The 23,735-nt window shown below is 37.8% G+C and overlaps 1 protein-coding gene across 1 annotated transcript in view; it reads right to left on the bottom strand.

Annotated features, from left to right (window-relative positions):
- Nucleotides 1–9,718: 9,718 nt before the first annotated feature.
- The window catches only part of LOC137631225 (uncharacterized), a 23,100-nt gene continuing 9,083 nt past the window's right edge, over nucleotides 9,719–23,735 (bottom strand). The window contains exon 2 of the mRNA XM_068362992.1: nucleotides 9,719–12,839. Coding sequence (XP_068219093.1) covers nucleotides 10,077–12,548 — 2,472 coding nt within the window. The 5' untranslated portion in view covers nucleotides 12,549–12,839 and the 3' untranslated portion in view covers nucleotides 9,719–10,076. The remainder of the gene's footprint in view (nucleotides 12,840–23,735) is intronic.

The following is a 23,735-nucleotide window of genomic DNA, read 5'->3' as shown; positions in this document are numbered from 1 at the left end:
TTGCACCGACTCGCAGCGGTGCCCTTTTAGCTCGGAAAAGTTTCCGGATCGCTGATTGGTTGGAATTATGTCGTCCAACCATTTCTTTTAGCGATGCATATTTGCACCGACTCGCAGCGGTGCCCTTTTAGCTCGGAAAAGTTTCCGGATCGCTGATTGGTTGGAATTATGTCGTCCAACCATTTCTTTTAGCGATGCATATTTGCACCGACTCGCAGCGGTGCCCTTTTAGCTCGGAAAAGTTTCCGGATCGCTGATTGGTTGGAATTATGTCGTCCAACCATTTCTTTTAGCGATGCATATTTGCACCGACTCGCAGCGGTGCCCTTTTAGCTCGGAAAAGTTTCCGGATCGCTGATTGGTTGGAATTATGTCGTCCAACCATTTCTTTTAGCGATGCATATTTGCACCGACTCGCAGCGGTGCCCTTTTAGCTCGGAAAAGTTTCCGGATCGCTGATTGGTTGGAATTATGTCGTCCAACCAATCAGCGATCCGGAAACTTTTCCGAGCTAAAAGGGCACCGCTCCGACTCGCAGCGGTGCCCTTTTAGCTCGGAAAAGTTTCCGGATCGCTGATTGGTTGGAATTATGTCGTCCAACCAATCAGCGATCCGGAAACTTTTCCGAGCTAAAAGGGCTATAATTCCAACCAATCAGCGATCCGGAAACTTTTCCGAGCTAAAAGGGCACCGCAGCGAGTCGGTGCATATATGCATCGCTAAAAGAAATGGACTATAGTGGGATGTAAATGGCACCGACATCGACTCTCACCTGCAATTTATCATGGCCTTTCTTTGAGCTTTAATGGTGTCTTGATTAATGCAGAATATACAATTTAAACAAACATTAAAGAAAATGAAAAAGTTTAGGAGTGCTTATATGATGAGAAGTACTTGGCGTTGTAAATAAATTAGTTTCCTTTATTGTTGTTGCTGTCAACATATCTATCAATATCGATTTGTTTTTTTATGCTAGTTGCTGTCTTTTCGTACTTTTGACTATTGTAAGTCCGTCGATGTCACTAATAGGAGGAAAGTACTAGCTCCAATCAAGTGTTTTAATCTTCCTTTCGTGGCTATAATACACACACACGCACCCACACAATATATGTGTATATGTGTATACATATATATAATATATATATATATATATATATATATATATATATGTGTGTGTGTGTGTGTGTGTGTGTGTGTTTGTGTTATGTATGTGTGTATTATAGCCACGAAAGGAAGATTAAAACACTCGATTGGAGCTAGTTTATACCATGGTATGAGCTCTAATTTATTACTTATCGGAGGCAATTAAAGAGTTTTTTTTTTTTTTTTTTTTTTTTTTTTTTTTTTTTTTTTTTTTTTTTTTTTTTTTTTTTTGAACAATCCCAAGATTTTCAAGGCGTCTGTTGCTTTGACAGCACCCGGTCTTTTCGAGAACCTAAGCTATATACGTATTGCATCCTGGTCTCCAGCCGGTTATATACATATGTGCTTGTACCCTGAGGAACCTTTTTACCCCCAAGGGGCTTAGTAACAGGTGTATCATTTCCGTTTTTATTATTATTATTATTATTACTATCCAAGCTACAACCCTAGTTGGAAAAGCAAGATGCTATAAGCCCAGGGGCTCCAACAGGGAAAAATAGCCCAGTGAGGAAAGGAAATAAGGAAATAAATAAATGAAGGGAACAAATTAACAATAAATCATTCTGAAATAAGTAACAACGTCAAAACAGACATATCATATATAAACTATTAACAACATCAAAAACAAATATGTCATAAATAAACTATAAAAAGACTCATGTTCGCCTGGTCAACAAAAAAGCATTTGCTCCAACTTTGAACTTTTGGTAAGTATGCTAGCGTTAAACCCCTGTCCTTGGATAATCCAAAGGTCGCATGTGCTAATGATGTCTTCTTTTATTTTTAGAGTTTGTTCTAATTATATAAGTGACCTTTTTTTACGGTCATTTGTGTTAACCCTTTTACCCCCACCATAAGGTTAAATTTCGAGCACATTTTCCTATATAATTTTTTTAAATTGCTCTAAAAAGCTTAATTTTTGTCCTAGAGAGGTCAGGTTGGTCTCATTCTTTTGGAAAATGCCTGAAGTTTCTCATAAAATTATCAAAAATATGTAAAAATAGGTAATTAACAGTGTTTTGCAAGAACGTACCGGTACGTCCTTTGGGGGTGGGTTAATGTTCGGTCTCTAGCATCGGCGCCTGTAATTTCTGTAACACAGGGGTGATAGGGTCACGTCTCCTACCATGAAATCCTGATATATATGTGTGTGTGTATGTGTGTGTGTGTGTGTGTGGAAATCACGATAGCTGACACTTGATGGGCATAAAATGCATTATAGCAACGAAATAAATTAAAAAAAAAAAAAAAAAAACTTTAATCGCCTCCGATGAGTAATAAATTAGAACTCATGCCATGGTATAAACTAGCTCCAATCGAGTGTTTTAATCTTCCTTTCGTGGCTATAATACACACATGCATAACACAAACACACACACACACACATATATATATATATATATATATATATATATATATATATATATATATATATATATATATATATATATATGTATATATATACACACATATACACATATATTGTGTGGGTGCGTGTGTGTGTATTATAGCCACGAAAGGAAGATTAAAAGACTAGATTGGAGCTAGTACTTTCCTCCTATTAGTGACATCGACGGACTTATAATAGTCAATAGGACGAAAAGACAGCAACTAGCATAAAAAAACAAATCGCTATTGATAGATATGTTGACAGCAACAACAATAAAGGAAACTAATTTATTTACAACGCCAAGTACTTCTCATACTAACTCCAAGCAAGTTTTTTTTTTTTTTTTTTTTAATTTATTTCGTTGCTATAATGCATTTTATGCCCATCAAGTGTCAGCTATCGTGATTTCCACACACACACACACACACACACACACACACACACACACACACACACACACACACACACATGAAGTTAACCTGGTATTTCAAAGGGTCAAAAGTTTTTGTCTGCTTAATACCAGAAACTATCAATAATATATATTATATACAGTATATACATACATACATATATATATATATATATATATATATATATATATATATATATATATATATATATATATGTATGTATATACTGTATGTATATAATATATATATATATATATATATATATATATATATATATATATATTATATACATACAGTATATACATACATATATATATATATATATATATATATATATGTATATATATATATATATATGTATATATATATATATATATATATATATATATATATATATATATATATATATATTTATATATATATATATACACACAATATATATATATATATATATATGTATATATATATATATATATACATATATATATATATATATATATATATATATTTTCCACCACCCCCTTTGGAAAATATGCTGCGACCGCCCATGGTCTCTTGAGCATTTTAGGGTGGCCTGATGATTTACTCCTTCCTTCCGCCACTCTTGACTTACCTTTAAACCACTACGCTGGACGTCGAACCAGGTTTACCAGACGATTTCCACTGGACTATCGTACATGAGGCTCAAAATTATCGTCTTTTAACCAAAGTTATCGTACACACTTTCAACATAATTATTAAGGAGTAACATAATGACTTATTTCAAGGTATTTTAGTATAATTGTTTAATTAACACCTTATATATATATATATATATATATATATATATATATATATATATATATATGTATATATATATATATATATATATATATATATACACACATATATATATATATATACCTAAGGTATGTATCGTACATCGTACCGCACCCAAAATAATCGTACGTGTACGATAATTATCGTACGTATGGCAACCCTGCGTCGAACTAACGCACTACCCAGTGCTTTTGAAGAGTCAAGGAGACTCTTTAGCTATGGTAAGCAGCTCTTCTAGGAGAAGGATACTAAAAAATCAAACCATTGTTCTCTAGTCTTGGGTAGTGTCATAGCCTCTTTACTATAGTCTTCCACTGTCTTGGGTTAGAGTTTTCTTGCTTGAGGGTACACTCGGGCACACTATTCTATCTAATTTTTTCTTCTTGTTTTATTAAGTTTATATTTTTATATAGGAAATATTTTAATGTTGTTACTGTTCTTAAAACATTTTTCCTTGTTTCCTTTCCTCACTGGGCTATTTTCCCGGTTGGGGCCCCTGGGCCTATAGCATCCTGCGTTTCCAACTAGGGTTGTAGCTTAGCAAGTATTAATGATAATGATAATGATTTTTTCATGCTTGTTTTCTACTTTCAACTATGATTAACTTCTAGTCTGTTCCGGAATTACATTTTTTTGTCTTGTTTTACAGCTATTACAGTAAGAGTTGTAATTGATTAATTGTTGATATATTGATACATAACCTGCTCCAATCTACCATCCTTGTTATATTTTTCAAGTTTCATAATCCTTTAGGCCCCTGGTGAAACTTATAATCTTAATGACCAACAAGTTTAATTATTTCATTTTACACCAGTGACTTCCATAATGTGGATTTATTTTACCTTGTCGATTTTTTTTCTGAATATTCTGGTTTGCATTCTTTCAAAAGATAATTCATGGAAGTGCAAATAACTCCACCCCCCCCCACATATAAGCTTATTAAAGTACATGAAGTACACACATTTACAGAATGTACACCTTAAAAAGTTAACTTGGTTTACCCTTCGCTTGAACAGTGCAGTGGAACATTGAAAGTTAAAACATTCCTGAATTAGAACATGAATTGTTTTCAAAGTTTGACGCAGAGCTTGACATTAGACATTTTGTATGTAAACCCTCTCGTCATTCAGTCCAATGGAGAAAATGGGACCATAGTCCATTTCTTTTAGCGAGGCAGATTTGCACCGACTCGCAGCGGTGCCCTTTTAGCTCGGAAAAGTTTCCTAGTAGCTGATTGGTTAGAATTATCTTGTCCAACCAATCAGCGATCAGGAAACTTTTCCGAGCTAAAGGGGCACCGCTGCGAGTCTGTGCAAATCTGCCTCGCTAAAAGAAATGGACTATAGCAACCTCAACTTTCAAAGTCTCTTAGAGAATTTCATAGTCTCTTGGAGAATTTCATAGTCTCTTGGGGAATCTTTAGTCTCTTGGAGAATTTCATAGTCTCTTGGGGAATTTCATAGTCTCTTGGGGAATCTTTAGTCTCTTGGAGAATTTCATAGTCTCTTGGAGAATTTCATAGTCTCTTGGGGAATCTTTAGTCTCTTGGAGAATTTCATAGTCTCTTGGAGAATTTCATAGTCTCTTGGGGAATCTTTAGTCTCTTGGAGAATTTCATAGTCTCTTGGAGAATTTCATAGTCTCTTGGGGAATCTTTAGTCTCTTGGAGAATTTCATAGTCTCATGGAGAATTTCATAGTCTCTTTGAGAATTTCATAGTCTCTTGGGGAATCTTTAGTCTCTTGGAGAATTTCATAGTCTCTTGGGGAATTTTTAGTCTCTTGGAGAATTAAATAGTCTCTTGGAGAATTTCATAGTCTCTTGGGGAATCTTTAGTCTCTTGGAGAATTTCATAGTCCCTTGGAGAATTTCGTAGTCTCTTGGGGAATCTTTATTCTCTTGGAGAATTTCATAGTCTCTTGGAGAATTTCATAGTCTCTTGGGGAATCTTTAGTCTCTTGGAGAATTTCATAGTCTCTTGGAGAATTTCATAGTCTCTTGGGGAATCTTTAGTCTCTTGGAGAATGTCATAGTCTCTTGGAGAATTTCATAGTCTCTTGGAGAATTTCATAGTCTCTTGGGGAATCTTTAGTCTCTTGGAGAATTTCATAGTCTCTTGGGGAATCTTTAGTCTCTTGGAGAATTTTATAGTCTCTTGGAGAATTTCATAGTCTCTTGGGGAATCTTTAGTCTCTTGGAGAATTTCATAGTCTCTTGGAGAATTTCATAGTCTCTTGGGGAATCTTTAGTCCCTTGGAGAATTTCATAGTCTCTTGGGGAATCTTTAGTCCCTTGGCGAATTTCATAGTCTCTTGGAGAATTTCATAGTCTCTTGGAGAATCTTTAGTCCCTTGGAGAATTTCATAGTCTCTTGGAGAATTTCATAGTCTCTTGGGGAATCTTTAGTCCCTTGGAGAATTTCATAGTCTCTTGGGGAATCTTTAGTCCCTTGGCGAATTTCATAGTCTCTTGGGGAATCTTTAGTCCCTTGGCGAATTTCATAGTCTCTTGGAGAATTTCATAGTCTCTTGGGGAATCTTTAGTCTCTTGGAGAAATTCATAGTCTCTTGGAGAATTTCATAGTCTCTTGGGGAATCTTTAGTCTCTTGGAGAATTTCATAGTCTCTTGGGGAATCTTTAGTCTCTTGGAGAATTTCATAGTCTCTTGGGGAATCTTTAGTCTCTTGGAGAATTTCATAGTCTCTTGGAGAATTTCATAGTCTCTTGGGGAATCTTTAGTCTCTTGGAGAATTTCATAGTCTCTTGGAGAATTTCATAGTCTCTTGGGGAATCTTTAGTCTCTTGGAGAATTTCATAGTCTCTTGGGGAATTTTTAGTTTCTTGGAGAATTTTTAGTCTCGGAGAGTTTTTAGTCTCTTGGGGAATTTTTAGCTTCTTGGAGAATATTTAGTCTCGGAGAGTTTTTAGTCTCTTGGAGAATTTTTAGTCTCTTGGAGAATTTCATAGTCTCTTGGAGAATTTTTAGTCTCTTAGAGAATTTCATAGTCAATTGGAGAATTTTTAGTCTCTTAGAGAATTTTTAGTCTCTTGGAGAATTTCATAGTCTCTTGGAGACTTTTTAGTCTTGGAGAATTTCATAGTCTCTTGTGGAATTCCTTAGTCTTGGAGAATTTCCTTCTTTGCTTCTTGTATGAGTCATTAGAAGTAAGCTGTGTTCAGCATATTGATTTCTGACGTGGTCATTGAAATAATGAACTACTTTTAGAGGAATGCAAATTCACACGGTGTTGCCATGCCTGTGTCCGTTTTCATTCCAACGGAATGGTATGATTTAGTCATGCCATGCCAAGACGTATTTATTCCTATCATTATGATAATTGTTTTCATAAATTTCTCATTTGACAAAGTTTTCCAATACACACATTATTATTTGGAAATAGATGTCCCCTGATCTAAAATTGCTCCTCTTCATCAGCCTATGTGATTAAGTGCCTTTCCAACATGCTTCTATTTAAGCAAAATCCTGCATTTTCCGACCTTTGTAAAATCAGTTTGGCTAGATTTTAGGCATAATATAGGATAACTGACTAAATTTCTGACTTAAACCTAAATGGTCTGCTTCTTAGTAATAAGATTTCACTATCGTAAGTTTCTTGTGCAGGCAGAAATTTTTGATGTAGGCCTATTAGCCCTTTACTGTGTAGTCGTTAATTTTGATAGCCTAATCAATGTCCGTATTTCTCCATTCCTTCATCTTTCTTTGATTTATACTCTTTCTATCAGCTTAAATTTTTCCTATTCTATGCAATTTAGTTTCATGTAGTATCTATGTAATAATTTCACCTGTGGATATTATAGTTTTCTGCGTTTTCAAGGATTTTTACTTCTATTTCATAATTATACCTGTGGATATTATAGTTTTCTGCGTTTTCAAGGATTTTTACTTTTATTTCATAATTTTACCTGTGGATATTACAGTTTTCTGCATTTTAAAGTAGTTTTACTTCTATTTCATAAGTTTACCTGTGGATAGTATAGTTTTCTGCGTTTTCAAGGATTTTTACTTCTATTTCATAATTATACCTGTGGATATTATAGTTTTCTGCATTTTTCAAGGAGTTTTACCTCTATTTCATAAGTTTACCTGTGGATATTATAGTTTTCTGCATTTTTAAAGGAGTTTTACCTCTATTTCATAAGTTTACCTGTGGATATTATAGTTTTCTGCATTTTTAAAGGAGTTTTACCTCTATTTCATAAGTTTACCTGTGGATATTATAGTTTTCTGCATTTTTAAAGGAGTTTTACCTCTATTTCATAAGTTTACCTGTGGATATTATCCTCTATTTCATAAGTTTACCTGTGGATATTATCCTCTATTTCATAAGTTTACCTGTGGATATTATAGTTTTCTGCATTTTTCAAGGAGTTTTACCTCTATTTCATAATTTTACCTGTGGATAGTATAGTTTTCTGCATTTTCAAGGAGTTTTACTTCTATTTCATAAGTTTACCTGTAAATATTATAGTTTTCTGCATTTTTAAAGGAGTTTTACCTCTAATTCATAAGTTTACCTGTAAATATTATAGTTTTCTGCATTTTTAAAGGAGTTTTACCTCTATTTCATAAGTTTACCTGTGGATATTATAGTTTTCTGCATTTTTAAAGGAGTTTTACCTCTATTTCATAATTTTACCTGTGGATAGTATAGTTTTCTGCATTTTCAAGGAGTTTTACTTCTATTTCATAAGTTTACCTGTAAATATTAGAGTTTTCTGCATTTTTAAAGGAGTTTTACCTCTATTTCATAATTTTACCTGTGGATATTATAGTTTTCAGCGTTTTCAAGGAGTTTTACCTCTATTTCATAAGTTTACCTGTGGATATTATAGTTTTCAAGGAGTTTTACCTCTATTTCATAAGTTTACCTGTGGATATTATAGTTTTCAGCGTTTTCAAGGAGTTTTACTTCTACTTCATAAGTTTATCTGTAAATATTAATATATAGTTTTCGCCATTTTTATTTAGTTTTACTTCTATTTCATATTTTTACCTGTGGATATTATAGTTTTCTGCATTTTTTATTTAGTTTTACTTCTATTTCATAATTTTACCTGTGGATATTATAGTTTTCTGCATTTTTTATTTAGTTTTACTTCTATTTCATAAGTTTACCTGTGGATAATATAGTGTTCTGCATTTTTCAAGGAGTTTTACTTCTATTTCATAAGTTTACCTGTGGATAATATAGTGTTCTGCATTTTTAAAGGAGTTTTACCTCTATTTCATAAGTTTACCTGTGGATATTATAGTTTACTGCATTTTTTATTTAGTTTTACTTCCTTTTCATAATTTTACCTGTGGATATAGATTTCTGCATCTTTTCACGGAGTTTTACATAGAAAAAGAAGGATTTGGGGTAGCACCTATTTCAACTAAAATCTATCTGTGACTAAACTGTATTTTTTCAATATTGATTCTTCTTTTGTATTATATTTGTATAGTTCTGTGAAAACCAAACTCTTAATTACCTGCATTTTACTTCATGTCTTAAGTATATTTTAACTCGATATTTAAAACATTCTTTAACATATGCTACACTGTTAAAAATTTGCCGTATAAACGGTAAAAATCCTGAAATAAATGTTTCCAGGGATATATCTTCTAAAAAACGGATATATTGACGTTAAAGTGTGATATTACGGTAACCAACCTGTAGAAGATAATAACAAAGTAGGGTAGAAATTAGGGTCACCTGTATTTTACTGAAATACGGCTGAGAGCCGTATATTTTTACGGAGAATTTCCGATTAATATTACGGGTTTTTAACAGTGTATCCAGTCTCTGCATCGGAATGTGTTAGTTCTGGGAACAAAACTTTATCATCTATAGTTTTTTTTTTTTTTTTTTTTTTTTTTGACATTCTTGAACTGAAGTAATTGAAATTCCAAAATGCGTTTCAATAAAAAAGGAGGTATATGCAAAATCGCATATCAGTTTGTGATGAATGTATTCAGTATAAAAAAGACACTTTTTGGACGACACTTTCAATATCTGTGCAGATAAATGAAATCACAGGTAACTTTGGTCTAGGTACTTAAGAATACTGGCTGGAAAAGAAAATTATTTGGTGTTCACAGTTGAGAGTTGAGGTTTTGCTGCTTATTACACATTCCTGCAATCTTTGTTTTTAAGAAGGATTGTTTGAAAACTTTTTTAATGGAAAGTCTCATTTTTCGTAAGTTCACTGACACAATCGGAGATACCTGTCATAAAACAACAGCTTTGATTGCTAAATTCAATAAGATTTTACTATCAACAAGAACTCTTTATAAAGTTTCATCACCATCACTACTTAAAAAAGCTTCTCACACTCACTTTTCTCTTGACATTTTTAGTACGATTCTTAAAACGAGCTGGTTTTGCCACTTCTTGATCTTCTTCAGAAGAATCATCTCTTCTGAAAACTATCCTTGGAAGAGAATTATTCTTCCCGGGCTCATGAACAACATAAATAGTTAACATACAACCTACACACTGAGTTGTTGCTAAATTTGTGACTAGATTTAGAGAAAACATTGAAGGGAACACACGGAAGTAACACATAGGACACTCAGTTATGAGTGGTTGGGACGGATAGTTAACAACGTAATAGTTTCCATCAGAAGGAGGACGAATGTAAAATGTTTTTGGTTTCTTTTCTCCTAAATCTTTACCAACGGTCACATGATTTAAGTATTCAGGTTTTGACTTTTCATGTTTTCTTCTTTCAACAGAGTCAGTAGGCTCGGCATAATTACTTTTCGAACAATTTACAGATAGGTTTGAGGAGTCACCAGCTGCACTGAGACGAGACTTTTCCAGTGAATAGGTAAACTGTCTTACAACTCTTCTCACTTGATTGAGGAGAAGGGTTATTTCCTCACAATTGTTGTAGTCGTCCTCTTCATCATCTTCAGAAGAAAAGTCAGTTGTACTTTTGGGTTGTGGAACATCGAGAACTTGGGACAGTAGAACTTCAATCAAGAAGTCATCGTTATTATCCTCAGAGTCCAGCGGGATTATAAATGTTGAAGGAGAAACTCTATTACTCTTACCGCTCAGCTTTCGGAGTTTTCTAGCTGTAGGCAACAGTTTCTCCCATAACTTTTTTTTCTCAGCAGCATCTAACTTTTGTAAAAAAGACTCTGATGAGTTGCTTCTTCTGCTCCTTAAATTATACTTTGTACCTTTAAAAGTTCGACCATTACGTCTATAACATCTCAGAAGTTTCTCATCTTCTCTTTCCAATTCACTGTCTTTGTAAGAAGACCGTTTTGTTCTGCGTGACTTACTGTTCTCATAGTCTAGTCTTGAGAATTTCTTCTTGTTTTGATGCTTAACATTATCCATCTTTGCGTCTTCATACTTCATTGGAGGGCTGTGTTCTCCTAGACTACTGAATGTTCTGTTCTTAGTTTCCTTTTTATATCTAGTATTACCATTGTACACATGGTTGACAAGAGTTGCTTTAGATTTTATACTTTTAACTTTTTCATGCTCTAATGGTATATGTGCTGTATTCCATAACTTTTTCCGAGAATTTTTAGTCTCGCATTCACTCGGCTCGAAGAGCTCTTCATCATCTTCACTTGTTTCGCTGCATTGTTTCTCTGTATCACTTGTTTTATCATCTTCATTCATAAAATACTCCAATTTGTTGTTCTTGAGGTTATCCCTTGGTTGCTGTGTGCTACTTTCACAGAACTCTGTTGATGCTTCACTGTCTTCTTGGGCTATCGGAATCTCTTCAGCAACATCTATAGAGCCGTTTACGTTATCTATGATCAAAGTCATGGGACTCGTATCTGAATCTATGTCACTGTAAACTTCCTCCACAGTTAATAAAATTTTATCATTTTGCTCATTTCCAAGAGGTACCTCAGTAGAATTGTCACATTCCTGAAATTCATTCGAGCACTGATCATCAAATTCGCATTCTGTTTGAGGAATTGTGACTTCTTCTGTGTACTGTGGCACCATGCACTCATCCATGTAACCATTTGTACTTTGAACTTCATAAAAGGTTTCATATTCATCCTTAAAATTAGGCACATCGAGGTAATGCTCATGTTCAGGCTCTCCTCTCAGTTCTTGAGAAAATCCATTACAATGTTTCCATTCTCCGTTTGTATTGTTTCTATTTTTGCATGGATATGTGACATCATAATCAGAATGTTTCTCTTCTCCATGGTGAGGGCTTCCATGGAGATCCTTTCCTTCTCTGTCACGGGTCTTGAAAGTATCTTTCTTCTGTGAAATTAACTTCTTGAGTTTTTCAATGGCGCGTCTCCAGGGAGACTTACTTTCAAGGGGTTTCAGGCTGTTGACATACGAAATAAGCGCCTTGACAACTTCTCTGGTGGATGGGCGGTGATCCGGCTTGCATCTTTCTATATCATTTAGAAGCTTTCTTTCCAGGTACTTTGCTGGGTCTCTTGTCCATTTTAAAGTTTGATGACCACACGAACCACTTTCAATTTTATCTTTAGATTTGCGAAAGGATTCGAAGTCCCTGCAACGTCTGAACTTCTGATCGCAATCCTTGCACTGGAGAGATCCAAACAGCAAGTGAGTTGACAGGCGATAATCCTTCACAATTTTGTCACAGATGTAGCAAATTAGTGGTTTTCTTGCTACATTGTTGCTTGAATTTTGGGGTTCTTTTGAATGATTTGACATATTTTGTACAAATATAATCTTATCGATTGTATTATCAATTAAACAAAACCAATTTAATTCCAATTCACACTTTTTCCCACTCGTGTTGGAATAAATTTTCATATATTAAAAAGAATACACTTTCCAAATACTGTAACAAGACTAATAATACGAAAGGTCAATGGGAATGCACTGCACGTCTTGCAAGTAAGGTATATTCTGTAGCACTTTCAATTCTTTCTAAGCTAAAAGTCTGGGACAGTCATCGACTCAAGGAAAACTCTTTCTTGAGAGTAGGGAGAAGGTGGACGTTTGATGATAAGAAGGCGACATCGACAAACAGTGAAAGCATTCCGCCATGGACGATGGTAATCTTTGACTCGCAGAACTGCCATGATGATGGTCGAATTTTCTCTGCAAGGAAAATGGTGATACGAATTAGAGTAAATACATTAAAGTCTGTCTCTTTCTATCTTAAGTCAATGAAAATGAAAGCTGCAAACAACTAGTGGTCCCAATTGATAGTGGGTATTGTGTACATGGAAAGCTCCTGGATACAAGGAAATAACTGCCGAGATGATACTGGCTGAAAATGAAGTGACACCCAGAATACTTACAAGATTATTTAGTAGCATGTGACATGAATAGGCAAACCTTGATGAATGGGAGCTAGAAGTGTTGATGAAAATGGCAAAAAAAAAGGGGATACCTGACTGATTGCAATAAATAGAGACATCATACTTAAGTCAGTTATGAAAATATATAGTATGCTTATTCTAAAGAGACTGGGGAGAAAGATTGACGAAAAGCTGAGGTGAACAAGCAGGATTTCGAAAAGGTAGAAGTTGTATTAACCTAATTTTCATTTTGAGACATGTTGTGCAGCAATGCGTAGAATATAGAAGTCCACCTATGATGGCTTTTGTGGAGTATGAAAAAGCCTTTGATAGTGTGCACCAGCCAGTTTTGTGGAGAGTCCTGCATTGTTATGGAATTCCTCTTAAATATGTGAATTTGATGAAGTCTGTTCGTGAGCATAACAAATGCAAAGTTAATGTTAATGGCGTCCAATCAAATGAATTTCCAGTCAACAGCGGAGTACTCCAAGGGAATGTGTTGTCACCTATGTTGTTTATCTTCCTCATGGATTTTGTAATGCGTAGAACAGTCGGAGATGGTGGAGAAGGATGGGACTGGAGTGTTAATAGGAAATTAGCAGACCTAGAGTATGCTGATGATAATGTCCTTGTTAGCAGAACACCACAGAATTTGCAATGCTTGCCTACTACAATGCATCAAATATCACATGAGGTTGGGCTCAAGATAAATAGAAGAAAAGACATGATGAAAATGGAGTATGCAATGGAAGCTGAAATATCATTAGAAGGAGAAAGGATTAACGAGGTAGAAACATTCAAGTATCTAGGAACTATGATCTCTAATACAGGGTCTTTAGAATTAGAGTTTAGTGAAAGATTGAAAAAAGCAAATCAGACAATGGCTAGGTTAAGTGAAATTTGGAAATCAAATCGCCTGAAATTACATATAAAAATCAATATACCAGTTTAGTAAGATCGGTGTTACTATAAGGACATGAGTCATGATATGACAATGGAACTATCTCTAATAGATTTAATAGATTTGAGAACCAAGCCCTCCGAAGGATATTGTGAGTTGAATGGCAGAACAGGATTAGAAATGAAACTATAAGAGAGATTACTCGAGTGCCATACGTGGATGAGATCATGATGAGGGGTAGATGGAGATGGTTTGGGCATGCTCTTTGCACTCCCCAAGAGAGATTAGTTCACCAAACGTTTAACTGGGATCAACAAGGCACTAGAAGAATTGAAAGACCCAGGCAACGTGGCTGAGGACTATGAAGCGTGAAGTAGGAGATGATGAATGGAGAAGTAGTGAATTAAAAGCTCAAGATAGAGACGACTGGCGAAATCTAAACGAGGCCCATTGATGATGATGATGATTGTGTAGTCCATTTGAATACCTGTTGGATGAGTTGACGTTGAAGTTGTATATAGTTGAGTTGGCCTACTAGTTTTCAAGGTCAATATGTTTGGAGGAAATAGGGAATAGCTCGTGAGGAGAAGAGCGAGCTGGAGGAAGACAAGGAGATGCTGGAAAGAATTGGTGGCTGAAGGTAATTTGTGGAAACTTATGGAATTATTTTAAAGATTCAATAACTGATATGAATGAATGATAATGTGCAAATATCGTGTATGTCAATTTTATGAAAGAGAGAGAGAGAGAGAGAGAGAGAGAGAGAGAGAGAGAGAGAGAGAGAGAGAGAGAGAGAGAGAGAGAGAGAGACTTAATTACGAAAAAATATAATCTTGTACATGAACATTGCACAACCTGAAAATAGTTTATTTCGGCTTCAGGAAAATACATTAGCCTTTTGAGAAATATAGAATTAACTTATTTATAAAATAATTCTGTTAATCACCCCACTTATTATATTTTAACTCAACATAGGATATTATTACTGTAGTGAACATGAAAAAAAAATCCTAGCTATTATTATTATTATTATTATTATTATTATTATTATTATTATTATTATTATTATCATCATTATTATTATTATTTTTAAAATTATTATTATTATTATTATTATTAATGATGTTGTTATTATTATTATTATTGTTATTATTATTATTAAAATTTTTATTAGTATTATTGAACAACAATTGAAGTGTTCGATGAGTGATGTAGTCTGTGTTAATAATTCAGTATTTCATGAGGGGATAATCCAAATGATGAATTATTAAGGCCATTTATCATGACGAACAATAGGTCTCTAAAGGTCAATGCACGAAGCCAGTGTAAGTTATCGATAGGTCTACTGACACGGCATGGACAAGAACTAATTAACCCAAAGTAATTGATATCGTTACCTTACACACGTACAAACAACAAACACACACACACACACACATATATATATATATATATATATATATATATATATATATATATATATATATATATATACTGTATATATATATATACTGTATATATATACAGTATATATATATATATATATATATATATATATATATATATATATATATATATATATATATATATATGTATATATATATATATATATATATATATTTATATATATATAAAAGCAATCATTGAGAAGTAATGAAAGGAGACTAGAACAGAATTCAGTTCTTCAAAGAAACTCCCCATAAGCCGCATCTTAGACTATCCAGTCTCATCACCCACAACACCACCCGGTAGAACATTCCAGAGCGTTTCGTTTCTTCCTTAACTGGAAGGAAGAGACCTTCGTTAGACCTTCACTGGAAGGCAGAGTGACATCACGCATCTCCGTCACACAAAAAGATAAAGAAGGTACAAGAAAACCGCCGACGGTTTCTCCATAGCTCCCTCCAGTTCATTTGTCTCCGAGCACTGATACCATCTCCGCATACCCGAACAGGAGCCCTTTTGATTTCCCTTTCGATAAAGTGTACCTTATACGGCACCACACCGAAACGCAGTAGGCCTAGGCAGCCGTCTTCATTAAATCCGAAGAGTGGAGTAGGCCTAAGCATGGCATAGCGACAGCCAGGTAGGCCCAATCAGATGAATGCAAAGTAGGCCTAGGAACCAGTCTTCGCATAGAACAAAGCAATCTTAGGTGCTAGCATTTGCATATAGACAAAATTAGGCTTAAGCTCTAGTTTTTCTGTTGTGTGAGTAAATAAACATTGATAAGAAGAGTTTCTTATGAAATCCTTACGTAAATCTTATAACTTTAAAAATCGTGATTTGAATCCATAGATCGTTGTTAATAGTAACAGCAAGGCGTTACTAATGGAATGTCAACTAATTAAAAGATTCTTGTCTTCCTTCCACTCAATCAGACGTATTCTTTATTTTTTTTTAGGATAGTTTTGATCACAGTTGGAGGTATTTTATTTATTACGTAATAATACCATGTTTAATATGGTTTGTTAAGGGAGTAAAATACTACGAACCTATTTAACCCTTTTACCACTAGGCTATTTGGAAATTTCCAACCCTTAACCCCCAGGGGGTTATTTTTTTCCCAGCACATTTTGCAGTATATTTTTTTTTTCAAATTGCTTTAATAGCCTTAATTTTTGTCATAGAAAGGTCAGGTTGGTCTCATTCTCTTGGAAAATGCTTGATTTTTCTCAAAAAATTATCAAAAATATGAAAAAAAAAAAATTTATAGCATTTTTTAGCAAGGACGTACCGGTACGTCCATGAGGGTAAAGGGATGGCTTTTGTGAAACGTACCAGTACGTCCTTTGGGGGTAAAAGGGTTAATATAACAAAGAAAACACTGGACCCAAATACATCACATAAGGCTTAAAAAAGAACAGTGTGGCACTTTTTTATCAGGCAATAGAACTGGCTTTCTATTCTACGGAATAATACGAATATTGATTTTCAGAAATGTAACAATAACTGCAATTGTGAAAACCATAGTCGCATAACTACAAGAGTACAAAATAAATTTGATAATTACAAAATAAATTTGATAATTACAAAATAAATTTGATAATTACCAAATAAATTTAATAATTTCTCTTGGCTCACAAACGTTTTGATAATTTCTCTTGACACACGACGTTTTGTTCATTTCTCTTGGCTCATGGTTTTGATAATTTCTCTGACTCAAAAAGTTTTTGATAATTTCTCTTTATTCAAAAACTTTTTCGTAATTTCTCTTGGCTCACAAACGTTTTGATAATTTCTCTTGACACACGACGTTTTGTTCATTTCTCTTGGCTCATGGTTTTGATAATTTCTCTGACTCAAAAAGTTTTTGATAATTTCTCTTTATTCAAAAACTTTTTCGTAATTTCTCTTGGCTCACAAACGTTTTGATAATTTCTCTTGACTCGCAGATTCTTTGAAAATTTCTCTTGGCTCACAGAGGTTTTGATAATTTCTCTTGACTCACGACGTTTCGATAATTTCTCTTCGCTCACAGATGTTTCGACAATTTCTTTTGGCTCACAAACTTTTTCATAATTTCTTTGACACACAACGTTTTGATGATTTCTCTTGGTTCACAGTTTTGATAATTTCTCTTGACTCGCAGACTCTTTGATCATTTCTCTTGGCTCACAGAGGTTTTGATAATTTCTTTTTACTCACAAACGTTTTGATAATTTCTCTTTGCTCACAGAGGTTTTGATAATTTCTTTTTACTCACAAACGTTTTGATAATTTCTCTTGGCTCACAGAGGTTTTGATAATTTCTCTTGACTCGCAGACTCTTTGATAACTTCTCTTGGCTCACAAATGTTTTGATGATTTCTCTTGGCTCGCAAACGTTTTGATAATTTCTCTTTGCTCACAAATGTTTTGATGATTTCTCTCGATTTGGAAACACTTTGATAATTTATCTTGACTCACAAACGTTTTGATAATTTCTCTTGACTCGCAAACTTCTTGACAATTTCACTTTGCTCACAAACAGTTTGATAATTTCTCTTGGCTCACAGAGGTTTTGATAATTTCTCTTGACTCGCAGACTCTTTGATAACTTCTCTTGGCTCACAAATGTTTTGATGATTTCTCTTGGCTCGCAAACGTTTTGATAACTTCTCTTGGCTCACAGACATTTTGATAATTTCTCTCGATTTGGAAACACTTTGATAATTTATCTTGACTCACAAACGTTTTGATAATTTCTCTTGACTCGCAAACTTCTTGACAATTTCACTTTGCTCACAAACAGTTTGATAATTTCTCTTGGCTCACAAACGTTTTCATGATTTCATCGGGATCACAAATGTTTTGATAATTTATCTTGACTCGCAAACGTTTTAATAATTTCTCTTGACTCGCAAGCGTTTTAATCATTTCTCTTGGTTCACTAAAGTTTTTATAATCTATTTTAGCTCACAAACTTATTGGTAATTTCTCTTGGTTCACAAACGTTTTGATAATTTCTCTTGGCTCACAAAAGTTTTAATAATTTCTCTTGACACACGACGTTTTGATAATTTATCTTGACTCACAAATGTTTTGGTAAATTTGCTTGACTCGCAAATGTTTTGATAATTGTTTTGATAATTTATCTTGACTCACAAACGTTATGATAGTTTCTCTTGGCTCACAAAAGTTTTGATAAGTTCTCTTGGCTCACAAACGTTTTGATAATTTTTCTCGACTTACAAATGTTTTGATAATTTTTCTTGACTCACAAATGCTGTGATAATATTTCTTGACTCGCAAATGTTTTGATAATTTTTCTTGACTCACAAAGTTTTGATAATTTTTCTTGACTCACAAACGTTTGGATAATTTTTCTCGACTCACAGATGTTTTGATAATTTTTCTTGACTCGCAAATGTTTTAATAATTTCTCTTGAATCACAAATGTTTTGATAAGTTCTCTTGGCTCCCAAATGTTATGATAGATTCTCTTGGGTCACAAACGTTTTGATAATTTATCTAGACTCGCAAACTTTTTGATAATTTATCTTGACTAAGAAACATTTTGATATTTTACGTGATCAGCCACAAGTTCATTTCACCATAATAAACATAAAAAATTTTAGGTAATTTTTATTTTTCCTAACATACTTACCGAGAACTACTTTCTTAGGAGTCACTGGTGATCTCCTCTCCATCGACCAGAGTTTTGAGTATGTTACCCCCCCCCCCCACTCCGCGCTCTAAGTAGCCTTACCCCCGGCATCAAGGAATGTGCCCCGAGGGTAGGATCAAGGTGCGCTTGCTTGGCTGGGTCACCTTCCTCATTAAGTTCTATTGAATTAGCACAATGCTAGCAAGGGAAGAGAGGCACTCGGGGAAGGAAGGGAGGGCCATTACCCGAAAGTAGTTCTCGGTAAGTATGTTAGAAAAAATAAAAATTACTTAAAATTTTTGATTTGTTCCAACACGAATACTTACCTCGAACTACTTTCTTAGGAGACTTACACTTTAGGAGGAGGGAGTGCTATTCTGACCCACTGACCCGGCCGTGGAGGCCAAGAGGCCTATGGATAACGGGACCTACTAGAGAGCGGAAGCGAGGGTAACTACACAAAAATTCACGTTAGTGTCCAAGTACTCACCCTTTGAAAAACTTCTTTTGACGTTCCTTCTCGAAGTGTAGCCGTGAAGAATGTGTTATTTTCTGGGAACAGACGGTACTCCCCGAAGAGGCAAGTAAGCAACTGGGTGGGAGGTAGGAAACCGCACTTGTGCCTACCGGTCGCTAGTCTTGAATGCGCCTGAGGTTTTACCGTTACACCGCTTGGAGGGCGGAGATGACTGTTCCAATGGAGAACCCGTCCAAGGATTTTCTTGAGTAGTCCTTGAAGTAGTGAGCAGTAAAGGTTGACTGGTTCGACCAAGTACCTGTTCGCAGGATCTGCCCTACTGCCATGTTTTTCTCAAAGGCTAAGGAGGTGCTCAGGCCCCTGATGTCATGAGGCCGGGGAGTGCCTGGCACTGCCATGCCATCCTCCTTGTAGGTTCTGGTGATAACCTGTCTCAACCAGAAGGAGATGGTGTTTTTGGAAACTTGTTTCTTATTAATACCTGTGGAAACGAAGAGGCTCTTGATGCCTGGTCGGAGATGTGCTGTCCTTTCCAGGTATTTCCTAATTGTTCGCACTGGGCACAATTTTAAGTCTTCTGCATTGCCTGTCTTAGGGATGGCAGGAATTGAGAAACCTTCAAACATCGGGTCCCAGACTGCTGGGTTCTGAGTCTTGGCCACAAAAGAAGGCACGAACTTGAAGGATACTTCTTTCCACCCCTTTGAGTGAGAGACGTCGTATGACAGTCCATGGATCTCTCCCACTCTCTTAGCGGACGCCAAGGCCAGCAAGAAGACGGCCTTGAGGGTGAGATCTTTGTCTACGATATCCTTCAAGGATTCAAAGGGGGGACGACACAGCATCTTCAGGACCTTGGCTAAGTCCCACTGGGGCACCCTCCTCGCCTGAGGGAGGCAAGACTGCTCAAAGCTTTTGACAAGCATTGCTATGTGTCTCGAGGCCCCCAGGTCGATGCCCTTCAGGAGGAAGACTTTTATGGCTGGAATTGACATTCCTACTTTGGCCCTAAGAACCACCAGAAAATCTGCTATGTCTGGGACAGAGGCCTCAAGAGGTCTATTGTGCCTCTCAGAGCACCACTTCGTGAAGGAGGCCCATTTTGCCTGGTATATTGCGGCTGACGACTTTCTCAGGTATAGAGACATTCTCTTAGCCGTGGAGGGAGAATAACCTTCCTTCTTCAGGAGCCGCTGGATAGTCTCCAGGCGTGAAGACGAAGGGAGAGTGGGTTGTCGTGGAGCTTGAGAAAGTGAGGCTGGTGCAGAAGGTCTGACCTGGCGGGTAGAGGCCACGGTGGTTGACTCGTTAGGTCTTTTAGGTCTGCGAACCACTCTCTCTCCGGCCACCAGGGCGCTACCAAAGTCATCTTTAGGTTTCGGGCGGTCCTTACTCTGTTGAGCACCTGTCTTATCAACGTGAAAGGGGGAAAAGCGTACACATCCAGATTGTCCCACTTGTGCTGAAAGGCGTCTTCTAAGGCTGCTTTCGGGTCTGGTACAGGGGAGCAATAGACTGGGAGTTGGGCGTTGAGTTTCGTTGCAAAGAGGTCCATCACCGGGGAACCCCAACGCTGAATGATGAGCCTGGCTACTTCTGGGAGAAGGGACCACTCTGTCCCTACTATCTGGCCCATTCTGCTGAGGCCGTCGGCCAGAACGTTTTTCTTCCCGGGAATGAACCTTGCTAACAACACCACGTGATTTTCCTCTGCCCAATTCAGAATCTCTATGGTGAGATCGCACAACTCCCTCGATTTCAAGCCTCCCTGCTTCTTTATGTATGCTACTACCGTGGCGGTGTCGCACATCAACGCCACAGTGTTTCCCTTTAGCAGACTTGCAAAGTGTAAGCACGCTTTCTGGACTGCTTTCAACTCCAGGATATTGATGTGGAGTTGCTTTTCCCCTTCCAACCAGGTACCTCGTGCCGTTCCGTCGAGGAGATGGGCTCCCCATCCTTGGTTGGAGGCGTCTGTGAACAGAAGTAATTCTGGAGGGCTGGTCCCGAAGGGCATCCCCTTGAGGGAGTTCGACTGGCAGTGCCGCCATTCCAGGGAGGGTCTCGTGTCTGGAAGGACTGGAATTAACACTTGTTGTGAGTCCGTCTGGCACCAGAGGTTCTTGAGATTCCATTGGATGGATCTGAGCTTTATCCTCCCTTGGGGAACTAGTTTCTCCAATGAGACCAGGTGGCCTATCATCCTCTGCCAGTCTTTCGCTCTCCTGGGTTGTTCTGACAGGAACGGCTGAATGATGTGCCTGAGGTTCCTTATCCTGTCCTCCGAAGGGAAAACTTTTCCTTGAATGGTGTCCAATGTCATCCCCAAGTAGTTCATTCTGGTGGACGGGGATAGATTTGACTTCTTCGGGTTGATTACAATCCCCAGATCTCTGCAAAACTGGAGGAGACTTCTCCCTTGTTCCTCCAAGAGGGCCTTTGAGGCGGAAAGGAGCAACCAGTCGTCCAGGTATCTGATAAGGCGGATGCCTCGTTCGTGAGCCCACACTGAGACAGTCGTGAACACTCTCGTGAACACCTGGGGCGCTGTTGACAGACCGAAGCAAAGAGTCCTGAATTGCAGGATCTGGGAACCCCATTTCACCCGGAGGAACTTCCGACTCGAGGGGTGGATCGGAATTTGGAAGTATGCGTCCTTGAGGTCGACGGTCATCATAAAATCTTTCTCCCTCAAGGACAGCAGGACTGACTTTGGAGTGTCCATCTTGAAGTCCGTCTTCTTGACGAACTTGTTGAGAGCTGACAGATCTATAACCGGTCTCCACCCCCCCCCATCGCTTTCTCCACCAGGAACAGGCGACTGTAGAAACCTGGCCCTGGGAGAGGAACTTCTTCCATGGCACCCTTTTCTAACATGGAGGATACCTCCTCTTGAAGGGTGGTCCTCTTTAACGGATCTTTGGGAGCTAGCCATTCCGTCCGGTTGGCCGGAAAAGAGGGGGTGAATTCGACAGGAACGGGAGTCTGTAGCCCTCCTTTAGGACGGACACTGTCCAAGGCTCTGCCCCTTGAGCCTTCCATGCTTGCCAATGTTGGCTGAGGCATCCCCCAACCAGAGGCTTGGGCGGGGATAGGGGGCCTCCCACTCTACCTTCTTCTAGAGGGGCGGCCTGATCTGCCTCTCCTAGAAGCGGAGTAACACGACCTGAAGGAGCTTGAGGGCGCTGCAGCTCCCCTGCGGGAGGGTTGCGGCATTGAGGACCAGGAGGAAGAGGGGGCCTCTCTCCTCGTAGCGCTGGAAGAGGCTTGGGGCGTCGCGGCGCTATCCGAGACGGACCTCTTGTAGGGCGGTCTCCTAGAAGTTGCCGGTCTGGTGACGTTGGCCTCCTTCTTTTTCGAGACCTTTTCCATTATGGTCTCTAGCTCTTTCAGAGGAAACAGAGACTCTCCCCACAGGGGCAGACTGCGAATGGCTCGCGCCTCCCTGTCTGGTACCTTCCGAGACACTTTCGTTAGAACAGTGTCTCGCTTATGGAGAACCCAATTGGCTGTAAGGGCGAGAGACTGATAGGTCAGGAACTTGAGGGTTTTACCCCCGGAGGTAATGAGGTCCCTCATTAGGCCTTGCTGATCAGGGTCCTCGGGGTCGAAGGAGGCTTGAACACCCACCAACGTGGAAGCCCACCAGTCCAGCCAAGAGGAGACGTTAACTAAGTCTCGCGACATTTCCTCCATCATGGAGGCTTCTGCTGGTGAGAAACAGACTGGGGCCGAAGAGCTCGCCTTGACTCAGAATGTCCACGGCTGTCTCCACTTTACAAGGGCCTGGGCGACGTCCTTCGGGCACATAGACCTTCCCTTGGGTTTTGAGGCCCTGGAGCAATTTTGAGGCACTCTGGGTCTTGGGAGCCTCGGCATTGCTGGCCACTACTTTGTCAATGTACTCTTGCCCTAGAACTAGATCTCGGGCCAGAGGGAGTGCTAGGGATGACTTAGGTTGGGAGGGAGTTTGCATGATTCTCAGCAGGCTTGACCTCCAGGAATCTCCATCCGTAGCTGCAGGTTCTGCTATTTCGTGGTGCCTTCTGATCAGGCTAACCACTCTCCTGTAGGCGGAGTCCTCTGTCGGGGAGCCCTCCCCTCCGTCAGCCGAGGTCTCGGCCTGGGGCGGGGGAGCCGGTTTACCGGGCACGCCGACTGGACGCCTAGCCCTTTGGGCCAGGGGCGCCGTCCTGCCGAGATACTGGACCAAATCTGCGGGTAA

Source organism: Palaemon carinicauda, chromosome 39 (assembly GCF_036898095.1).
Source record: "Palaemon carinicauda isolate YSFRI2023 chromosome 39, ASM3689809v2, whole genome shotgun sequence".
Lineage (NCBI taxonomy): Eukaryota > Metazoa > Arthropoda > Malacostraca > Decapoda > Palaemonidae > Palaemon > Palaemon carinicauda.
This window is presented reverse-complemented; position numbering and strand designations above follow the sequence as displayed.